Source organism: Meleagris gallopavo, chromosome 11 (genome assembly GCF_000146605.3).
Source record: "Meleagris gallopavo isolate NT-WF06-2002-E0010 breed Aviagen turkey brand Nicholas breeding stock chromosome 11, Turkey_5.1, whole genome shotgun sequence".
Lineage (NCBI taxonomy): Eukaryota > Metazoa > Chordata > Aves > Galliformes > Phasianidae > Meleagris > Meleagris gallopavo.
In genome coordinates this window covers 16,995,158-17,015,828 of record NC_015021.2, presented here as the reverse complement: position 1 = coordinate 17,015,828, position 20,671 = coordinate 16,995,158, and the positions used below count along the sequence as shown (strand labels likewise).

At 40.5% G+C, this 20,671-nt stretch overlaps 1 protein-coding gene across 2 annotated transcripts in view; it reads right to left on the bottom strand.

Annotated features, from left to right (window-relative positions):
* Positions 1–397: 397 nt before the first annotated feature.
* The window catches only part of GNB4 (G protein subunit beta 4), a 40,279-nt gene continuing 20,005 nt past the window's right edge, over positions 398–20,671 (bottom strand). For both annotated transcript variants that reach the window (XM_003209192.4, XM_031555181.1), the window contains exons 2-10: positions 12,526–12,624; positions 10,684–10,722; positions 9,882–9,988; positions 8,973–9,036; positions 8,051–8,213; positions 7,775–7,841; positions 7,453–7,654; positions 6,030–6,246; positions 398–5,296 (exon numbers count right to left, since the gene is read on the bottom strand). In XM_003209192.4, coding sequence (XP_003209240.2) covers positions 5,190–5,296; positions 6,030–6,246; positions 7,453–7,654; positions 7,775–7,841; positions 8,051–8,213; positions 8,973–9,036; positions 9,882–9,988; positions 10,684–10,722; positions 12,526–12,582 — 1,023 coding nt within the window. In that variant the 5' untranslated portion in view covers positions 12,583–12,624 and the 3' untranslated portion in view covers positions 398–5,189. The remainder of the gene's footprint in view (positions 5,297–6,029; positions 6,247–7,452; positions 7,655–7,774; positions 7,842–8,050; positions 8,214–8,972; positions 9,037–9,881; positions 9,989–10,683; positions 10,723–12,525; positions 12,625–20,671) is intronic.

Genomic DNA, 20,671 nt, shown 5'->3' with positions numbered 1-20,671 from the left:
TTTCACCAAGCAGTATGATTACTTAGTTCAGTTATGGAGAAAAGAATCAGTGCTACAGCCTTTTAAAAAAAAAGTGAAGATGGCACTGTGCAACAGGAATTCTGCTGTTAAGAATGAAGGAATGTTGTAAAAAAAGTTTTGGTCCAGGATTGGTGGCTAACAAACTTCTTGCTCTCTACAGTGCAGCCTGACCAGGCCCTGGTGAGTTCATTTAGCCTCCAAAAAGCCATTTTGGTTTAGAAAAAAGAATAACAATTCTGCTGTTTGACAGCAGAAGCAGCAACATCCAGAGTGCCTCCTGCTGATCTGCTTCCATGGAGCTCAGGGGAAGAACCTCCAGCTGCAGGGCAGGGGTCTGTGAGGTGGAGTTGGAAAGGAGCACCCACACATGGCACCATCTGGTTAAAAGCACTTGTTTATTGGTTACAATATCAACTCATGGCAACATCGTTCACTGAGCCACTGTACAAATACAAAGAAAAGATCCATTGTGAGGGGAAAAAAAAAGAAGCTATAAACAGAGTTCATAACAAGTGATTTTTTTTTTTTCACAGGGAAGTCTTTTTACAACAGCACTGTTAAAGAACAAATGGCACAAGTCCCTGGTTTTTTCAATAGCTTAAATAAAAGCTTTAAGACTGTTTCTGTATACATACACGATCCAAAGGCAGTGCAGAATCACTTCATAATTGGTAACATGACTGTAGTTATCCAAAGTAGTCAGCAACAAGTGACAGAAGGAACCGAGCTGATGAGAAATGCCAGAAACTGAAGGCAAATTAAAACCGAGATGGTTAGAAGCAGTTTTGTTTTGGACTCCTTTGGATGTAATATGTACTACAAGTGTTCAGATGCTTTTATTTTTTTCTTCTTTCAAAAAAAAAAAAAGAGAAAAACACAAATAGAGCACCATTGTGTAAGTAAAACAAAGGTCTGAAATATCTAAGACTATTCCACTGAAGTCCATATTAGTTAAAACCTAAACATACTGTGTGGTATAAGAATGTCAGGCACATGTAATCTGTTATCAGTTATATCAATTAGTAACACTGTTCACACATTTACCATAACAACACTGCATTAACATTCTGCATGTATTTTACATAACCAGCAATTGGATAAAAAGGCTTGTGGTGCCTCTGAAGTGTAGGAAGTAGTTTACCAGCATGCATGCCAGATTACTGTATACAAAGTGCACCATCAACCCATGCTTAATTACTTTTACAAGAAATGCTATCTCAAAAAAATCAGTCATTCTGCTACACAACCATTTATACCAACTATTTGAATTAGCCAATACTTATTCTCACCAACATCTTAAAGCACAGCACTAAACCTAGTGGAGGTGACAGTGTCCTCAAAGAGGAAAGACTAAGCACGCTTGGAATGTTATCACAATGGTTTCATTCTACCTTAAAGTAATGCCAACTTCATTGTGGGACACAAACTGAAGAGTTAACTATTTCCAACCCATGCACAACAGTAAGCACGCCAGGACCAGCTGTTACATCCATTCAGCTTTGGACAGTCCAGGTCAGGCCCTCTCACAGACTGGGGGCAGCCCATCAATCCACGTTCCGCTTCAATACACAGATCGGTGTCAATGCTTAAACCTATCAGTTCTGCCAGACACTGCCAAGCAGCTGCAGTTTTGCAAGGCAGATGGTGCTGATGGTTGGAAGAAAAAAGGTCTGGAGACAGATGAAAACAGGCCACCATTGCAGTACTCAGTCAGTATACATTTAGAAGCTTTTGTGGTTTCCAGAATCTCAATCAACATCCCCACCAATAAATAGATGTCTGAATCTACACAAGAACAAGCCCAGGTTGGGTGCTTGCCTGGCCTGATTAGCATCCTGTATTGCAATATTAAATCAACACTGGAAAATGCTGACAAAAAAAAGACACAACAACAAACAACCCAACAACTGTACCTGAATGAAATAAGTCTTGCTACGCAAAGCACAGAGTTCCACTTTCCAAGCTGTAACCAATAGGATTTTAGAAGAGGCTGGAAATGGGTTACTTTGCCACCAATGGTTTTGGCACAATGGTCTTAGTTACTACATTTCTGTAATTACACAAGGTATTTGAAATTCAGACAACGATGAAGGTTGGCAGCGAACTTTGACAGTTTAAGATGTACCCACTGGGGCTGCAAAACCTGCTGTACATCGAGTTTGCTGCCATGGAGAGTTAGAAATTGCACAAGCTGCACACCTGTGCCTACACCATACCTTGGGCACAGAGGCATATCCCATTCTCTTTGAGATACAAAGCTGGGAATTACATCTTTTAAGTAAAACCTACAAAGGCTCATTTTCTTAACTTCCTCATAATAGAGGGAGTTTGAGCATTTAACCATTAAACCACATCCATTCTCATGAGTGAGCTCACCAGTGACAGCCATATAAAAAAAAAAAGCAAACTTTTGCAAGTTCATTATTTGGCTTCATACAATAGCAACAATGCATTACATTGAGTCTGTAGGCTTTTTTTTTTCCATTAGATAATACAGGACAGTAATTAAACAGCAAACATCACCTTGGCAGGATCTATCACAAGCTTTCTACAAGTTCCCAAGAAACATCAGTACTGTTTCCAGTTGTGCTGAGGCTCCTTCCACCTTTCCTTGTGCACCAACACAAAAGGAGCCACCACGGGACCTGCAGCACTAGAAGAACCAGTTAACCAAACAGCAAAAACAGGCAGATATTTTAATGATGCTTTTGGAAACCTCACAGGCAAGTAGTTGGCATTCCTTACTAGCAGCTGAATCCAACAATTGCTCATCAACCAATGATAGTGAAGTTATTTGCAGTAATACCTGTACGAGAGCCATTACCATGTTTACAGTCTACCCCAACTTTTAAGAAAAGTTATATACATTTGTAAAATTCTTTTTGGAGCTTCGCAAGTAGAAACTAGCTTAAACACCAGAATGTAAAAATGGCACCTGTCTTCACAACAGTGTTGGCTAGGAAATTGGTTCAAAACACATTTCTATGGAAAAAAACTTTTTAGAAAAAGAATATTTTCTTAAAATTCTATAGTAACAAATTCACTCAAGGCAGCTGTGAGTTAAAAAAAAAAAAGTTAAGTGCACCACTAAAAATTGAACCAAATCTGAGAGCTCTCAACTCGCTCACTTAGAAGAGTAACAAGTATTCCATAATAGTTCTGTAAATGCAGACAGATCAAAAAGCAAAATGCTGAGGAGTTCCTGTGACATACAATATTGTGTGACTTTGGTCCTACACCACAATCTGCTGTTAGTAAATGTACACTTATGCAGCACGAGATGTGCTGCTTTATTTTTATTTTTTTAAAGTGAATTTACTGTGATTGGTACATTTATTGGCACCTTTGCCATTCAGACATGGCAAGTTTACAGGCACAGTTTGGAAGTTCTGAAATTTAGGATTACAAATGTCATAAACTTGACAAAGAGTCATCTCTGTTTTGGCATACTACAAAATATTGGGCACTTAGATTTGGTACCTGACCCACCGATACCCAGACTCCCCATAACTTCAGCTAAGGGCAGATGAACATTACTTCCAACCTGGTAATTTAAAATTCACGTATGTTTAAGACAAGTCACTTCAGAAAAGCCAATAGACTTGATTTCTCCTTTCTACAAATGCCACAGGCTTTGAGATTCCCAAGGGAACATCCACTGCAGGCACAAGCATGCTGCCAGGCACCAAGAAGTTAAGCAGTCCTCCTGGGTAGTTTCAAATGGGCATCACTTACTTGATTTTCTTCTACCTACACTCAACCATACTTGATCAGAACCTGTCATTTATAAGCAGCTGACACCAAAATCTGAATAAATCAGGAAGAGGAGATGGCTATTTACAGTGTGAGAACTGCAGAACAATTAGCATCTAATGAGCCGCTATGGCACAGACCTGTGACCACAGGAGAACAAGCAAGTCGCTAACTTTATAGCACAAATTTTTACAGGGCCACACAAGTAAGTAAGGTTATTTGGTTCACTGTAAGTTACACAATTCCTTTCATAATTCACACTGCACGTAACTGACAACAAGCACTTTTGGTTGTGGTATGCTTTGGCAAACCCCCAGTTTGGAGGGGAATTATAGGTGATTAACTGCACATTTAAATCTTTAAGATTCTAAGCAAAGTTCTCTTGAAGTTCTGTTTGTTGGGGTGACTGAGCAAGCTCTGCAAGCACACCGCCTTCTGCACAGAGCATCATGCCAAATCACTTTGTTAGAGTTTGTGACAGGCCAAACTATCTCATTTAGAGCTGAACTGTCAAAAAGAAAAGCACTCAGCCACTTAACAACAGCAGTGCAGGTCACCTGGTTTCCATACCCAAGGGTTGGGTGGAATAGCAGATGCGGAAAGCCGCAGTAAGGAGGCTAATACTTCTGGAACTGGACTTTTGTTTTTCCCTCTGTTGTTGCAAGTCTGCCTGGCATTAACTCCTTGGTGTTTGGAGGCTGTCACTGCCAATGGATGAACCAGGAACCACTGGCTTAAGGAAGAACCCCCACGATTAAAAATAGGCAAGCGGGTCAAGAAGTGAGTGAGTAAGGCAGTAGGTATTAACTGGGAGTCTCCAGGGCCTCTAAAAAAAAAAAAAAAATTCAAATGCCTTCCATTATAAAAACACATACATACCATTGGCTTCACTTTATCTACAGTAAATTCACAAAAACATTTAAAACAGCAATTATAGATCATCCACTACAAAACTCAGAAGTGACACCTCAGGTTAAAGCAAAGCTATAAATGTAGTTCCTTAAAAAATGCAAACATATTTCTTTACATACAGACAAATGTTACATGATTGGCTGCTATAATGTCTATATTCTGTTATGTACAAAAAAAAGTACAGGATTAGCAGACTGAGCACAAGCAAAAACCCTTCAAAGACAATCTAACCAAACCATCAAAAACAAAAAGACTGGCTCTTAGTTTGTCGGTCACCATGATTATGTGTGCTGGCCCCTTTTAAAAAGTCAGTGATTTCTTCCCCCCTCCCCTGTTTCTTCACTTGATTTTTTTCTAGTTTACAGAAAGCCTTTTTGTGTAATAATCAGTGAATAGAAAAACTTCACCTGCAAATACAAGGTAGAAATGTTATTTCACAGCTATAGGCTGCAGCATTGATCTCTCCAGGTCTCAAGTGGAGAATGTACATGTTTGGCTCCCAGTTAATTCCAGATTCTGAGAAAACTGTCCCAAGACCCTGTAGCTACAGCCATGCCATCATCAGTAACACCTAAACAGCTGACACGGTTGTCATGGCCAGCAAGGACACCTGGAAAAGAACAACTGAATGTTAATATTTACGGGATGCGTCAAGGACTTCAGCTGCTACTCCGCCCTCCCAGATTAAGTCTTCAAACAGGCTGATAAATACGTAACAAGAGGTCTAAGCATCCTCCCTTTTCTTTAGCTTTAGGAACTGTATATCACAACAGGCATATCAGGAAAAAAAACAGTGAGGTTACTAACAATATGTGAACACAAACATTTCTGCCTCCATTTATTTCCTCTACTCTTAAACTTTTCCATTTCTTCCCCAAAGGCCTCCTCATCCCTTGCCATGCTCTGTACTGTTTTGTCCCATGTTTTCAGAAATGCCACCAAGTACATTTCAAAATCAAACGTGATGTCTTTGACAATACCACAGAGACAGAACTACTTGTCAGAAGCATTACTACTTGTGATAGGTGCCAGGATCAATGCAATTGCAATATTTTGTATTGCCTAGTTCCGTACGTTTCAGCAAAATAAACTTTCCATACATATAATGCAAGTTTGGTGGCTGTTCCTTAACCTTTAGAGCTATCTTTCAGTGGAGATACAAGATGGCCAACACACTGTAACAACTGGAAGATACAACCAAATGAAATGGTATCATTCCAAGAGTGAACAGTGCCAACAGGAAGCAAGCAGAGTTCATTACATCAGCAACAGCACTGATAATGAACCAGCCCTGCACAGATTCTCAATATCCACCACTGCCCGCTGCAGTTACACGCACTTACCTGCTCTCTCCCCTTTCAGAGTATCCCACACATTGCAGTTGAAATCATCATAACCTGCTAGCAAAAGTCGACCACTTTTTGAGAAGGCTACAGAAGTGATTCCACAGATGATATTGTCATGTGAATACATCATTAATTCCTGATCTGCACGCAGGTCAAAGAGTCGGCAAGTGGCATCATCAGATCCAGTGGCAAATGCATGTCCATTGGGGAAAAACTGGAAGTTTTAATTAAGAGACAGAAGTTTGACATCAGAAAAACACATTTCTCATGCCTTATTTCCAAAGCATCACAATATGATATTATCAGGGTGACCAGGCAAAGACAGAATGACGTACTGAACAAAAATAGTTTGTCAGCAAACTGTGCTACTTGCACAGCTATGCAATTAAACACTTCTAGAATAGTACTGGTAACACCTGAATTACTGCACGTTTACTCAGCCAAGTTCCTGCATGCAGTTCAGCAGGCATCAAAAGAGATATAACTAACTCCTGTGAAATGAAGCAAAATGTACTTCTGCCCTGGCTGGGGGCCAGGAAGACCTATGTGAAGTGCACACTATGTTCCCTCTTAAGATGGTCAGCCAGGTTGGCTCAGCCAAGACAGAAGGTTGCAAACAAGCAATTCAATTGCCAAAATCTACTCCAAATCAAGGCCTATCTTACAACAGCCATGCTGATTGAAATTGGAACGAAAAGAGCTTAACACATCTCAGGATTCAGGTCTAAGTATAGAAACTGCATTTTTGTACAGGTCATGCCTTTGGTATTTTCTCAGCCTTAATAATTTTTCATGTTTATCAAGAACAGATGCAGCTTAAATTTCATTCCCTATTTATCAGAGCTTGTATCTTGCAGATCTGAACATAGAGTTATTATGACAGAGAGGAAATATAATCCAGTTTATAAACATTACAAAATTATTCCGAGGATCAACGTTCAACGTAAGCACTGGCTTTTAACTTTGCCCTCTAGCACATTTCCAGCTTTTTTTTCCCCAAAAGAAAATACTACATACTCTTTTATTTAACAAAAAGGCTTAAGATGAGAATGCTTGGCTATTCTGCTCCCTCTCAGCATATTGTATTTATCTACAACTGCAGTTTTAACACTGTCACGCTGCAAAGAGTTCCCATCCTCTGTTCTTTGCTTCTTAAAAAACTACAGTCTCAGTGGTTGAACAAGAACATTGCTGAAACTATTTCAAAATCACTTCAATGCATCACAGATAACAGTAATAATTCAGTTATAAACTAGATCATAGATTATTAGACAATCTTCATTCTACATAATTTAACAGTCTCCACCCTAAGTCGTTGATTTTAAATCAAGGTAACTCAACAGACCACAAGCTAAATCCGTCACCTACTGCTGTTATTCTCCTGCCTTCTTCGCATGCAGAAGTACAAACGTTCACTTACACAAACAGCGTTAATATCTGACACGTGCCCTGTGAACGACTGCCTGCACATCCCATCCCGAATATCCCAGAGCTTCGAGGAGGCATCGCAGGCACCCGAGACAAAAGTCCTCATATCTGGACTTAGAGAGAGACTCATCACATCGCCGGTATGCCCAGTGAACGTGGTGGTCTGCTGGCCAGTTTCAATATCCCACAGAGCGCTGCAGAGAAAGTGACAGCGTTAACACACTGTAGTTGGTTACTTAAAGCTTCAGTTTTATTTAAAATTGATGCACTGTGCAGGAAAAAAAAAAAAACTAATATAGAGAAAAAAAACTTACCAAGTGGTGTCTCCCGAGCTAGTGACAATTTGGTTGTCATCCAAAAAGCGACAACAAGACAAATACCCTAAAAAACAAAACAGTTACAAAAGTGTCAGATGTGAGACTTGAAACTGAAGGTTACCATCCGAGAGCAGTTACTAAAGTTCTCTCACAGCTATTCTGTAAGCCAACAAAACTATTTTGCAGTTCACAACACGCCTCAAAGTGAGATTGTTTCATTTGATGCAACAAAACACAAAAGAAAACTGAAGCTGACACCAGTGTATGGCTGACCTGTGTGTCCTGGCAGCTCTCGGCTCACTCTCACGTTGCCCTCTCTGGTTTTTAAATTGTATATGGAACAGATGTTGTCCAGTCCACCACAGGCCACGTAGTTGCCAGACGGTGCGTATGCACAAGTCATCACCCAGGAGGATCTCAGAGGAATGGCGTGCATCTTCAGAACGACAGAGCTCATCAGTGCTACATCACACCTTTGCTTTCATGTTTTACTGCAGTCATTTGTAACAATTCTTGGATTATAGCACATTAAACATGGCAAACAGACTGCACATCATAAATTTTGTTTTGTTTTGTTTTTTAGAACGTATTGCAATCTATGTTCATATACATGTCAGGATAAAAAAATACCACTATGTCTCCTGAGTGTATATACAGAACTCCTGCACAACATTACTTAATAGTAAAGCTGTTCTTAACTTAAACATCTATAACATTTGTTTGTTCTGGTGAGACTTCTTTGTACAGTTCTTCTGTTTCTGCATGACAGGTTACAAAATGGAATGGCATGGCCATACCCATGGAAATTGGACAGTTATAGCAACAAATCATTGCCCCACACTCTGCCTAAATTTCCCTCCTGTAAGAGCTTCTTCTCCACGCCCACCCCATCTGACCTCACAGACAAAGCATTAAATTCTGAGATTGTCTATTTCTACAAATTAAAGCCAAATCAGTTAAATAAACATAATCACAGAGGCAGATAAAAACAGCTAAAAGCTACTGCACTAGGGAACTAGAGGAAAGACATTATGTATCACCAAGGACTATTACTTTTGAACACACCCTCTAGTATATCTCCACTAAACAGCTAGGCATGAAGGTTACAAAGAAACATCCTTCTAACTGCTTTATTTCATTTTTGACTTGCAAACACACAAATTATGCATGAATTTTTGATACAAATTATAAATACCTTATTTGTTGTATAACTATCCCAGATAATTAGTTTTCCATCTTGTGAAGCACTGACTAGTAGCCTGGGTACAAACGCAGAGTAAAATAAGTTAATATTAAAAAAACCTCTCAAAATAGTCACATATCATGCATGGTTACCTAATGAATCAGAAAGACTTTCACCATTGCCATTGTTTTTTTAATTAAGTGCAACATTTGTTGGAAAATCTGCAAAGAACTGTATGTTACACCACAGAACAAATCTCTGCATCCAAAAGGGCTCATGATTACAATGGACAAAAGAGAAAACACATTTCATGCTTACTTAAAAAAAAAAACAACACTACAGTTATACAAAAATAAAATAACTGGGTATAAGAAAACCACACAAAGGAGAGCAGAACACAAAGCTCTATGAACATTTGACCATCAACTGCTCTAAGGCAGAGTGACAGAACTCCCTCCTAGAAGCCTTATAACTTTTCTTTGCTATACACATAAAGATCCTTTTTCAATGAAATAAAGTTTGCTCTTAAAAAAGTTTTAAAACTCTGTTATCAGAGGAGTTCCACAATTACTCAAAATCTTGGAAAATATAACCTCCATCATTCTAGGAATACACCTCACCACAAACCCTTCTCCTTAAATAGAGTCTAAGAATTTTGTTAAAACTAGAAGAAGAAAAAAGCAAAGTGACTGTGGTAGTAAAAAGCACCTCTCCTTTCACTCAGTGCTTCTCTCTTATTACTATGCAGTCCTCCCTGGATTCACAGGAACAAACTGTGGCTAAAGAAATGAAAATCCTACTCATGGTTCACAGTCTCCCTCTGAGGGCACCAAGACTGTACCACGTCTCACAAAACTTGATGCCATTGACAACCTTATTTCTAACCTTCAGGTTGCAGGTTTAAAGACCAGTTATACAAACCTTGAGTCAGATCCCCAGTGCATAGCATAAATTTTGGCTAAGTGACCTCTAAGTGTACGCCTCGTTCGCATTTGAATTCGACCCACTGAGTCCAGACTTGTTGTGATCTAAAAATAAATAAAAACCCTTGAGACACAGAGGACTATTTTTAATATACATGACAACTAAATACATTCGAACTTTGAGTAAAAAAAGCTATCTTGGCATGCAATAGAAAAGAATGGATTATCAGTGTCAAAACCATGCAACACTGGGGAAAAGAAGTTTTACAAGATAATAACATCATAACCACTGTAAGTGGAGCTTCAAAAAGCTTCTGAAGATATCACTATGTCATACTGAGACTACTTCAGGTTATCAAATCTGAAAGTTCTCTATTAAAACAAAGGGAAGGAAATCCTCTAATATTTACTGCATTGTTACTTTTTCAAGCATGGCAAAATCTAAATGCCAAGTATTTTTGTTCCCAAAGCACAACTAAAAGACACTTACCCAAATCCTTCTGAATAGAGTAAGAACAGTTGACACACTCTATTGAGATGGTAAGTTGGAATCAGAACACACTGAGATGATGGCTGGGATTTTTTGGTGTGGGTGTTTGTTAGGTTAGGCATGAAGGTAAAATAAACAATTGTCTTTTTAACTGTTTCACTTCGTTCACCCACAATTCCAAATTATATAAGCACATGGTACATTTCCAAAGGCTTGTTTTGCTATTCTTTCAGTTACTGAACAGAAGCACAGTTATAGTCATAAACTGCAGGGTTTGTTTAAATATGAAGGAACAGAATCAGGAACATACCTGAGCAAGAGTTGTGTCACTACATGCTTTCCTTGCATCCTGAAACAAAAGAACAGAACAACTGAATCCAAAATGCAGAACTGAGCATCAAGCCGAGGAGCAGGAGAAGTGGGACTTAAAGGTTGCTAGAACATAACTCTCCTTAAGTCTCTCTTTCTACAAATTAAATGATTAAAAAGTATTTGAAGCCAGCCCGTTTCCCTGTGCTCACTCAGCAGGCACTGAGCACCCAGGAAAGGAACTATCCAGCTGAAATAACAACCACAAACTATACATAAATAGCAAGTCTTGCATTCACTTCTCTTGCCACAGCAGGTGTGACAACAACAGGCACGAGAAGCAGGACCTGGGGGGCAGGACAGACAGCAGGCTTACAGAAACTTAAGCTGCTGATGCACTTCATGCTAAAAGAAGAAAAATACTCTGTGAACACTCATTCATTTTATAGAATGCATGATGTTCAGGTCTTCATACAGATTCTCTGGCTTCTCCCTTTACATTATGTTTACATTCTGCACATTATTCAACCCTACCCCAAAAACAGGTTTTATTTCTGTTTGCACAGTAAGAGAGATTAGACACCTCAAAGAGACTCGGTCTCCAGCCACTGGAAAACAAATACAGACATTTAGTCAGCAACCACTTCTGAGTAGTATGGCTTAAAATAATTGTCTTAGATTTAAATAGTTTTATCTTCAATTTGTGCTGTGGGGTTTCTAGTAACAGCAACACTGAAGGATCAACCATAAGAGCTGTAACACTCTTCTGTGATTGAAAGTACAGCAGTAATAGCAGACTGGCAAAGCCTTTGGCTGCAGCAAATGAGAACAAGCCCAAATGCAGCAGCCATGGACACAGAAATGAAGGAAAAAAAGCTGCTTACCTTTGGAAGTCCTCAGATAGACAGGGATCTCAAGTAAGATACCTTTGCCTCCACTGCCAACCCTTAAATGAGGTCTGGGAAGGGGTGGATCCTGGCTCTCTACCCCTTATGGTCATGCAGCTGCACTGCATCCACCTGAGCTCCCCTGGGTTGGCCCTGCCTTCCCACCAGGTGCTCAATCACTGCTTCAAGCTGTGACTTAGTATTTCCACTACACAACCCTTCCCAGTTCCCAGTAATTCCTACAAATAAAGCTCAAGTTCTGCAACTACTGAGGCAGGCATCCAACACAGGTGGATGGCCCCCCTTTACCATTCATTTGTGTGCCCCCCCTGCCCCAGGAAGTGTTCCACCTATGTGCTAATGACAATGTCATCTTTGAGAAGGAACAGAAGTATTTACTTATACATTTTGGAACTGAATTAATACATTCAGACTAGGATCTTAAAGTTCTTTAAGATCTTGCTCAAGAGTTGTTGGATATACAACTTAAACGATTTTCAGTGTGTTTACTACACCCACCCTTTATAGCCTTCCTCCCAGAAAGCAAACTTCGGAGTGGATTAAGTCATCTCAACTTATTTTTAAGATGTCTGAACTGTAGAAATATTTATAAAATGTTGGCGTCCGGAATCAGGAGGGTTTAAAATACCAGAGAAGCAAATCCCCTAGCACAGGGCTTCATCCACAGGAAGAAATACACTGGACTTTAAACAAGTTTAATTGTTTTGCTTAGCTGAAACACTTGAAGGTGTTCAACATAAAATGGTTTCTGAATGTGATCTTAACTAAATGAAGCAACTTTTCTTAAAGGGAGATATTAGCAATATCTGTCTAATATTTGTATGATTGGCCAAGTTGCAGGCAAAGATTTGCTCGGTAATAGATATAATCTTGATACTTTACTCCTTTAAAAGGAGGAACTTCATCATGAAAAATAAGGAATTAGCAGTTCTTACTCTGATCTGATTTCGCAGCTGCTCTGCCTCCTGCCGTAACTGTTCCAGCTCACTCATCTTGCTTCAGTTTCTATTTCACACTCCACTGGTGAAGAAAACCTGCCAATAAGAAGGAGGAGAAATAAGTTTCAGTATCACTATGCATCTATATTTCTTCTACTTTTAAGGAAGCTCCAAATAGGTACGTAGGTATTCCTTTAGTACACTGCCTAACAACTCTGACAAAACCAAAGTTATTTCTACTCCTCAATTATAATGAAAAATAGTTAAATGAAGTGTATCTTGAATATAAAAACAAACACAAAAAAAAACAAAAAACCACAGTACTTTAAAAAACACATGAATGCATTTGTAGCATTGCTCTTCTCATCCATCCTGCAACCTCCAAGAATCTCAGTCCTCACCCCAAGATGGCAACAGAGAGCAGAGACTGAAGCGGTTATTCAAAAACCTTTAAGCTCAACAGTGCTGTGATCGAGCATCTTTGTACACAATACACAAAACAGTTTTCATTTTAATTAAAGATGAAAACCTTAAATCACAGACTATGGCTTAAAGAGGTTTTCTATAACTTTTCCCTTATTTTCTTGGCCAAGTCACGATGTTGTTTTCATTTAAAAAGCACCTACGTGGTAAGAAGAGATTATAAAGAGACATCTACAAAAACACTTTCACACTGGCACAGCCCACAGCAACCCAGAACAGTTCTCATCTGAACAAGGACACAAAGCAACTGTTCAAAAAAGCAGCCAGGCCACATGCAAGCACACTTTCAGGGTAGTTTTTAGATACAGTTTTTTAAAAAATCAACAGACTTTGCACATAACATTTTTCAGCCTGTGTAACAGTTTCCTCAAATCAGTTCTCCTTATCCCCACTACAGCTATGCAACCAAGTGATACAGGAGCCCAATCACACTACAGACTTCAACCATCTCATTCAGCAAAAGGTTTTCCCTCCAGGTAACTTAGCAATACAACCACCACCCCTGGACTTCTTAACAGTTCATGTGTGTGAGAGGTATGACACTTCCTGCTACAGTAAAACAGAAGTACTTATTTGTTAATCTACTCCTTTTTTTTTAAAACTTTTCTTTTTCAACTGAACCTCCCCTGCTTTCCACAGATAGCACTGTGAAATCCTTTTCAGAATAAATCCAGAACCATACACAAATTGGATCACCTCCAAATCCAACCTATGGTAACAACAGTGTGGTGACTTTGGTCTAACCAACCTTTTCAGCTATTCCTAAGGCAACTATGAAGCCCTTCCTTAGGTCTATGTTCTGTTCAACTAGAGAATGCTATAATCCACACGTGAATATTCTAGGAGACTACTTCGTTTACAACCAGTGTCCTCTTTCAGAAGCCAGAGTATGTTAGCGTTGCTTAGTACACAACAGGTATAAGATAGATGTAATCCATACACATGTCCAATTTCAAAATTCAATTTTTAAAACCTGTAATCACTTTTGCATGCTTGCTAATCAAATGCTTCTATTGTTTCTGAAGTTCACTTATAACTTCAATACAGTTGATAGGAACACCGTACCACTATGAAATGTAGTCCTACGTCAGTTCATCATACTTTCTTTTTTAAAATGCTTTCCCTTTTTTGCTCTAGAACCCAGAACAATGGCCGCAATTAGGTGAAGTCAGGACACCTTTTTATCGACAGGTAGCACTGTGAGTGAATGAGAAAACCGGTGCTCACGGACCACTGATGATCATTCTGCACTTCAGCCATGAAATCAGTGTTAATGACTCTATAGTGCCATTACTATCAGCACTGTTCATTGTGAATGCCACTTCCATATGATGCTGCAGCAGCTGAACAGCTTAAACGGCGTTACAGCTGTACATGGCAGTGCATGGACATAACCCTGCTAGCCCTCCCATCCACCCATCTCTGGAATCAATCCAATTAAAGGACAATGCCTTTTCCTACCTTCCCTTTAACAAACAAACAAAAAAATCCCATTCCTTTCAGTTGAGAAGCCCTAGCAATATCAATACATCCTGAAGTGTGCAAGGCCATCAGTGTTACTGCTCAGCAGGGATGTTGCAGTGGTTTGAGGTCAATCTACCTCAATGCACACAACAGCCTACAAGTCAGCACTGCTACAAAACCCAGATGAACTGAAAGCTCAGATAAACCAGCTTAAAGTTCTTTCACATTTCGCAGCAGCTGAACATCAAAGTCTGAGATACTCTTAAGCTATAGATAAGCACAGGAGTACTACAGCAAACAAACTCAGTGCACAGTGTAACCATCAGACTGAAGTGCATCCCAAGCTCTTTGCTGGGCTGGCTGCCTGCAGATCACACCGTGACATGTACGCTCTAATGGCCATTCACCATAAAGTATTTAGCAGAGCTGTGAGAAAGATGCTTCCACTTGGGATTTTTTTTAAAACGCTATTTTGAGATGCCCACAGGAAACTGGGGAAATAGAGTGGGCGAGGAGGAAGCTCTCACGGATCCTTTCCCAGATGTGCACTAACCCAGCAGCTGCTGGCAAACCACCACGTGAACACACGGCCGGTGTCAGAATCAGCACAGCAAAGCAGGAGTTTGCGTTGAGGCATCTCTGACTTTGATGCTTCTGATTCTACAGTGATATGGTAAAAGCGATAAAAAAAGAAGCCACAGTAAAGATGCAGCTGTGTGTGCAGACCATTACCCAAATCAGATGAAGCCAGATGCTTCTTTCCCAGTGCAATTCCCAATGTGCAGGCTGTACTATGAACAGGATCTGCTGCAGCGAAGAGGCCTGGTGGGGATAAGCAACAGGAAGTGCAGGAACTTTTTAATAATGCTGCTAGCCAGGGGTACATCACTGCAACATAGCCAAGCAGCCAGGAAACAGGGTCAGGGACATCACACACTTCCCATAAGGGCCAGCAGCAACGGGAGTGAGCAGTGAGGAGCTGCCATTGCACAGCCCTGTGGCACAGCTCTGCTCTCCCTGCAGGCTCAGCTTTGTTCTCTGCAGACTTCCTTGGAGAATATGGATCAGTGAATTGAGCAATACCAAAATAAACTGCCACCTCCTGAGGCAAAATAATTTACTATTACACAGCACATCCTGTGTCACAAAAGCCACCAGCAAGCTTGAGCGCTCCAGAGACAAATTATCCCTCATCCTGACTCAGCAGCCTAATAGCTTAATTCTTTGTTCTATTGGCAGGTAGAGGCAAACTACCCCAAGTTCTCATCTTGAAAGTACTTTCTCTGTAGCACATTGACTCAAAGGCTGTCTTTTTCTCTACAAAAGCTCCTTCCAAACACACCCAAGGACACAGTGTGCCGTGGTCAGGAGGAGCCTGGAGCAGCAGGTGAGCGCAGCCCGTGTGGGACCAGGGAGCTCCGTGTGCCGGGGGAACCCAGTGCTGCCGGCCAGAGTGCTGCTGACTCAGGAGCAGAGCACGATGCAGCTCTGGAAGCAGCTGACACTTGGCAGGTTGCTGAACAGTCGGGCACAGAATGATAGGAGCCTTCAGTCCTGCAAAGCAGAGCTACTTCTGTCCAGAGAAGATTACAGTTTATAAATGAGGATCGTAAGTAATTCAGTTTCTTTAAAAAATATCTTCATTTAGCTTGTTCCCATGTAAAATCACCATACAGAAAGGAGAAAAAAATGAGCAGGAGTGTAAATACACTCCTCCCCACAACAAAGTACTGCTATTTTTGTATCAGATATAATTCGACTAAGGGGACGCAAAAAAAGAACAGTCTGACCGCCTGGAGTCTAAAAAGCTACCAACTAAAGGATCACTCAAGCGATAACTGTAGTCTGTACCAAAAAAACAGTCCTTCAGAACCGAAGTGCTCAGCTATACATATCAGTTCTCCATTTTTCAATGCATATGCTGAGGATCTCACACGCAGTAAATATAGAGCAGCAGAAAGCAAGGCAGGAGGCATCACGATTCACTTCCATGCAACCACCCCTGCTAGTGATCACACAGGTGGCTAAGCATAAGGAATGCTAACTATAACACTTCACTAAATATAGGAAAACGGCACCAAGAAATACTGCAGCTCTCTCTCAAGTGAGCTCCACTGGTAACACACAAACCCAGGCCTCATTGAACATCCACACACTGAAGTCACTTACACAGTTCCAGCTACCTGCCTGCTCCCCGTCACTGCTGACAGCCCATGCACAGCATGCTGCTCAGCAGTGGCAGACAGCAGGATTCTCTCTCCAAAGCTGAGCTCTGGTAGCACACACAGAGCAAGAGTTTGTGTATCTGGGATGTGCCAAAGAAGCACTCTACAGAATATTTCCTCATCTAGCGACAATACTGGAGACCTACGCAGCTCAGCTCATTCATTTATGTCTCCTCAAAGCCATGAATGGAGAAGACCACACGTGCTTTCAACCCAGCTGATACTCAATTTTCCAAGGAGTTTTTGCATCAATAAACTAAATACACTTAAATCCAAGCAGGCATAATTTGAAATAACAGTACATAAGACATGCAAACATGTCAGTTTGTATCTTTCTCTTCCTATTTCTCTCTTCCAAAGCTCTCCAGTGCACCTCCTTCCCTTTAACGCACACTTTTGAAAGGTGCCACTTTACACTGGTTGGGAGAAACACCACAGATTTTTCAGAAAGGAGCAGAATAATGATTAATTTAACAAAAAAAATCATTAGCATTTAGAAAAAAAATAAGATTAGAAACTGTAACTGAATTGTTCTGTATGATTTTGTTTTCACAATTTTGTTTTGTACCACAGGCAAGCAGCTGCCCGGGTTTCAGAGCACACACATATGTAACCCTGGGCTCTCCAGCATTTCACAGGCCCGGTTTCCCCAAGAACAAAACAGGAAACGAGCCTGGGTGTGACCTTGTTCTCTGAGGTCACCACTATTGTTGCACTTCTGCACATTTTGGAAGTGTTTTAAAGCGATACGTCTCCATTATAGCTTTGGTACAAAAACAGGAAATAATCAACCAACGCCTCTAAGAGGAATGGCACTAGCAGAACTTAGTGAAATACCCATTTCTCTAACAGATAACACACTGAATTTTAAGGAACTGCTGAATATACGTGTTCAACGTTTCACGTACAGCTGGAAAGCACACGTGACAAAAGAGACCCACGAGCAAACAAGCACTCAGTGGGACACGAGAACAGCCTCATCTCTCGGGGTGCCAATTGTGGCACAAGCAAGGTCAGGCCAGCTGCTGCTTTCCCTCTTCCTGCCCTCCTACCCATCATAAAGAATAAGGGCCTGCTATTGCACACATACAGATAGCTTGGGATTTTAATAGAACTTTGAAATAAAGCCTGCCATGAAAAAAAAGAGCTTCTATTTACTGCTTGGATGTATTAGCAGAGGTAATCTGCGTTGGACGAAGATGTGCACAAAATCTCACCTTCAGACTTCAGTACTGTAAGCATCAACCCTGAGAGCTTGTCATGAACGTGGGGAGGGCAGAGGAAGCAGCAGTGAGAGCACACCTCGAAGTGCTGCTGGATGTGAACCAGTGCCATTTTAGCAGCACGGCCAACACTGCGTGCACAGCCTGCACGTGAGAAAGCGAACGCATGCAGTGATGGGTTCTAGCAGCTCACTGCATTTGTCTCCACATTCGATTGCTGGGTTGATTATGGTCTCCATGGAAGAAAAACAGACTGACAAATACTGAGGTTGTTAACAGCAGTCACAAAACAGGCAAAGGAAGTTACAGCTTAGACACTATCATGAAATAAGAAGTGAACAGTGACTGTAGGCTCGTAGCATTACACACACAATAAGATGACAGTCCATTAGATCAGTGTGGTAAGCTCAGAGGCATGAGTTTATTCCTAAGATCCATCTGAAAGTCTAAGCCAAGTACATTTGTAAAACATACTAAAACCCCTTGCTTATCTTTGCCGACACACACTAGGTTCTAGAAAAACAAGAAATTCAGTGTTAAGCAAAAGACTGAAAAAAAACAGGAAGAAGGAATTTTTAAATGTCATGAATATTTCACAGTCCAAAAGAGGGATTTTTCTACAAGTAACATTCTTGCATCTTATGTTGACTTTGCTCATTTCCAGGTCAAAATGTTCCAGTATATAAGCAAAGATTTTTCTTATCTTTCTTTTTTTTTTTTTCTGATCACACTCCTTGTAACCAGAACTTCATGTGAAATTCAAGTTACTGTTGCTGTCTCAAAAGACAACATGATTGCCACTGAAAACTTTGTTCAGTGACCACAGAATTTTCCACTGCTGAATGAACTGCCATTGGTTTTGCAATTCAAAATGTGGAAGCGGTGGCAAGAAATACCTTTGTGAGGTGAAAACTTGTAAGCCAAAGTAACAAGACAGGGATGGTTCCAGTCCAATATTCTCCTTGAAAAGGCGGCACACACAGACCAAAATATTACTTTAGCTGCCTCTTCAAACACTCACCTATCCCCAGAAGCTATTCTACCAACTTGCCCATTACACTTTTCATAGCAAAGAGAGAAGGACAATCCAAAGTCACTTTGAAGCGACTTGTATTAAAGCTCACCTCTACAAGCTTGATTTGAGATTGGTTTAAGGGGCAAGAGCACTGCTGCTGACTGCAGTGGCACAGTCCCTTCCTTTTTGTAGAGCCAAGTGACGATATGCACGTAAGGTCTGCTCTGGATCCTACAGGCACAGAGCATTACTCCAGCAGCATCCTGTTTTCTAGGCATGTGCAGACTGCACAGTACACATAACAGGCTCTAAGTACACAGAAAATGTCAGGCTTAACGTTGGTGAAGATAGACATTTAGAGAAACTAACAGAGTCTGCAGGGAAGAGCCTTGATCCACACAGATGACTGTACGCTTGACTGAAATAATTTCTGGCTGACAGATCTCAAGAGTAGAGCATTCTCACACACTGCAGGAGCAGAAAACCCAGCAGTACCAGCTACACACACACATTGCTTCCTTTCAGATGTATCCATCAGCTTGGAAAAAAGAAATCTGCATTTGATCTATACATAGTATTCTGCACCCTTCCCTCCTCCTCACCATTCAGCCCTACACACACGCTCCCTTGGTACCAAAGCTACAGCGAGGCATTATGCAGCTCACACAATTATGCAGCTGTAACATTCAGCATACAGCTGTACTCCTTCATAAGAAAACAAGGGAATATAAGCATTTGTTTTTTATACTGATTACCCAAATATCAGATAAAGCTATTGCCCTCACATCTGATTTTAATTTCGCTTATGGGTCACAATACATTTCTGGGCAACTGCAATTATAAGCCACAAAAAGTAAGTTTTCTCCCAGTCAAGAGTTCAGGCCACTTTAGTGGTTTTTATATAGATGAATATAAATATATATATATAAGCACATTTTTTTAAGAGACACTTATTGTCATATGCCTTAAAATCTACCAAAAGCCTCAGCTTTAGAGCACCACTGAATGACTACAAATACCATACTGGAAAACGAAAACTGTTCAAGCACCAGTTTTCCTCCTTACTAATGCACATAAGGGATTAAGAGTGCAGAGATTGTGTAGCCACTTCAGGCACCACTTGCGATGAGATGCAGTTCCAGGTATTTATCCTGCTGGGAGCTGCTTTTGATGTTCCTCGTGCAGTACTGCTTCTTTTCAAACAAACCACACTGACCATTTCAGGAAGAGGCTCTGCTAGAGCAGTGTGTATCGCTGCTGCTGAGTTATCTTCACAATCACTGGGTTCTCAAAGTAACATCTGTCTTTCTAGAAAGAATATTTTTAACATACTGATTGTATCTAGCAGAAAGCTTTTAGAAAAGATAAAAACCCATCTAGATAAAGCTGGCATTATGCTAACAGGAAGTTGTAAATTGAGCTTGCAATTCATTCCACTGCACGCTGTTACGATGCCTTAAAATCCAGATGTATTTCTAGAGATCATATCTCAAAATTCAAGGAAGAAAGAACAGATACATTTAGGTAACGTTAACATGTAGAGTTCAGTCGCCAAAAGTTAGAAATTGCCTAACTGGGTGTTGGAAGGAAAGCAGTCCTAGATGAAGTTTTCAAAGGAAGAGGACGGGAGAAAAAAAAGAAAAGGAAGGAACGAAATACAACACTCCCAGCAGAAGAAAACATTACAAAAGTGACACACTTTTAAGTTGGTTCTGTTGGGTGTTTTGTTTTTT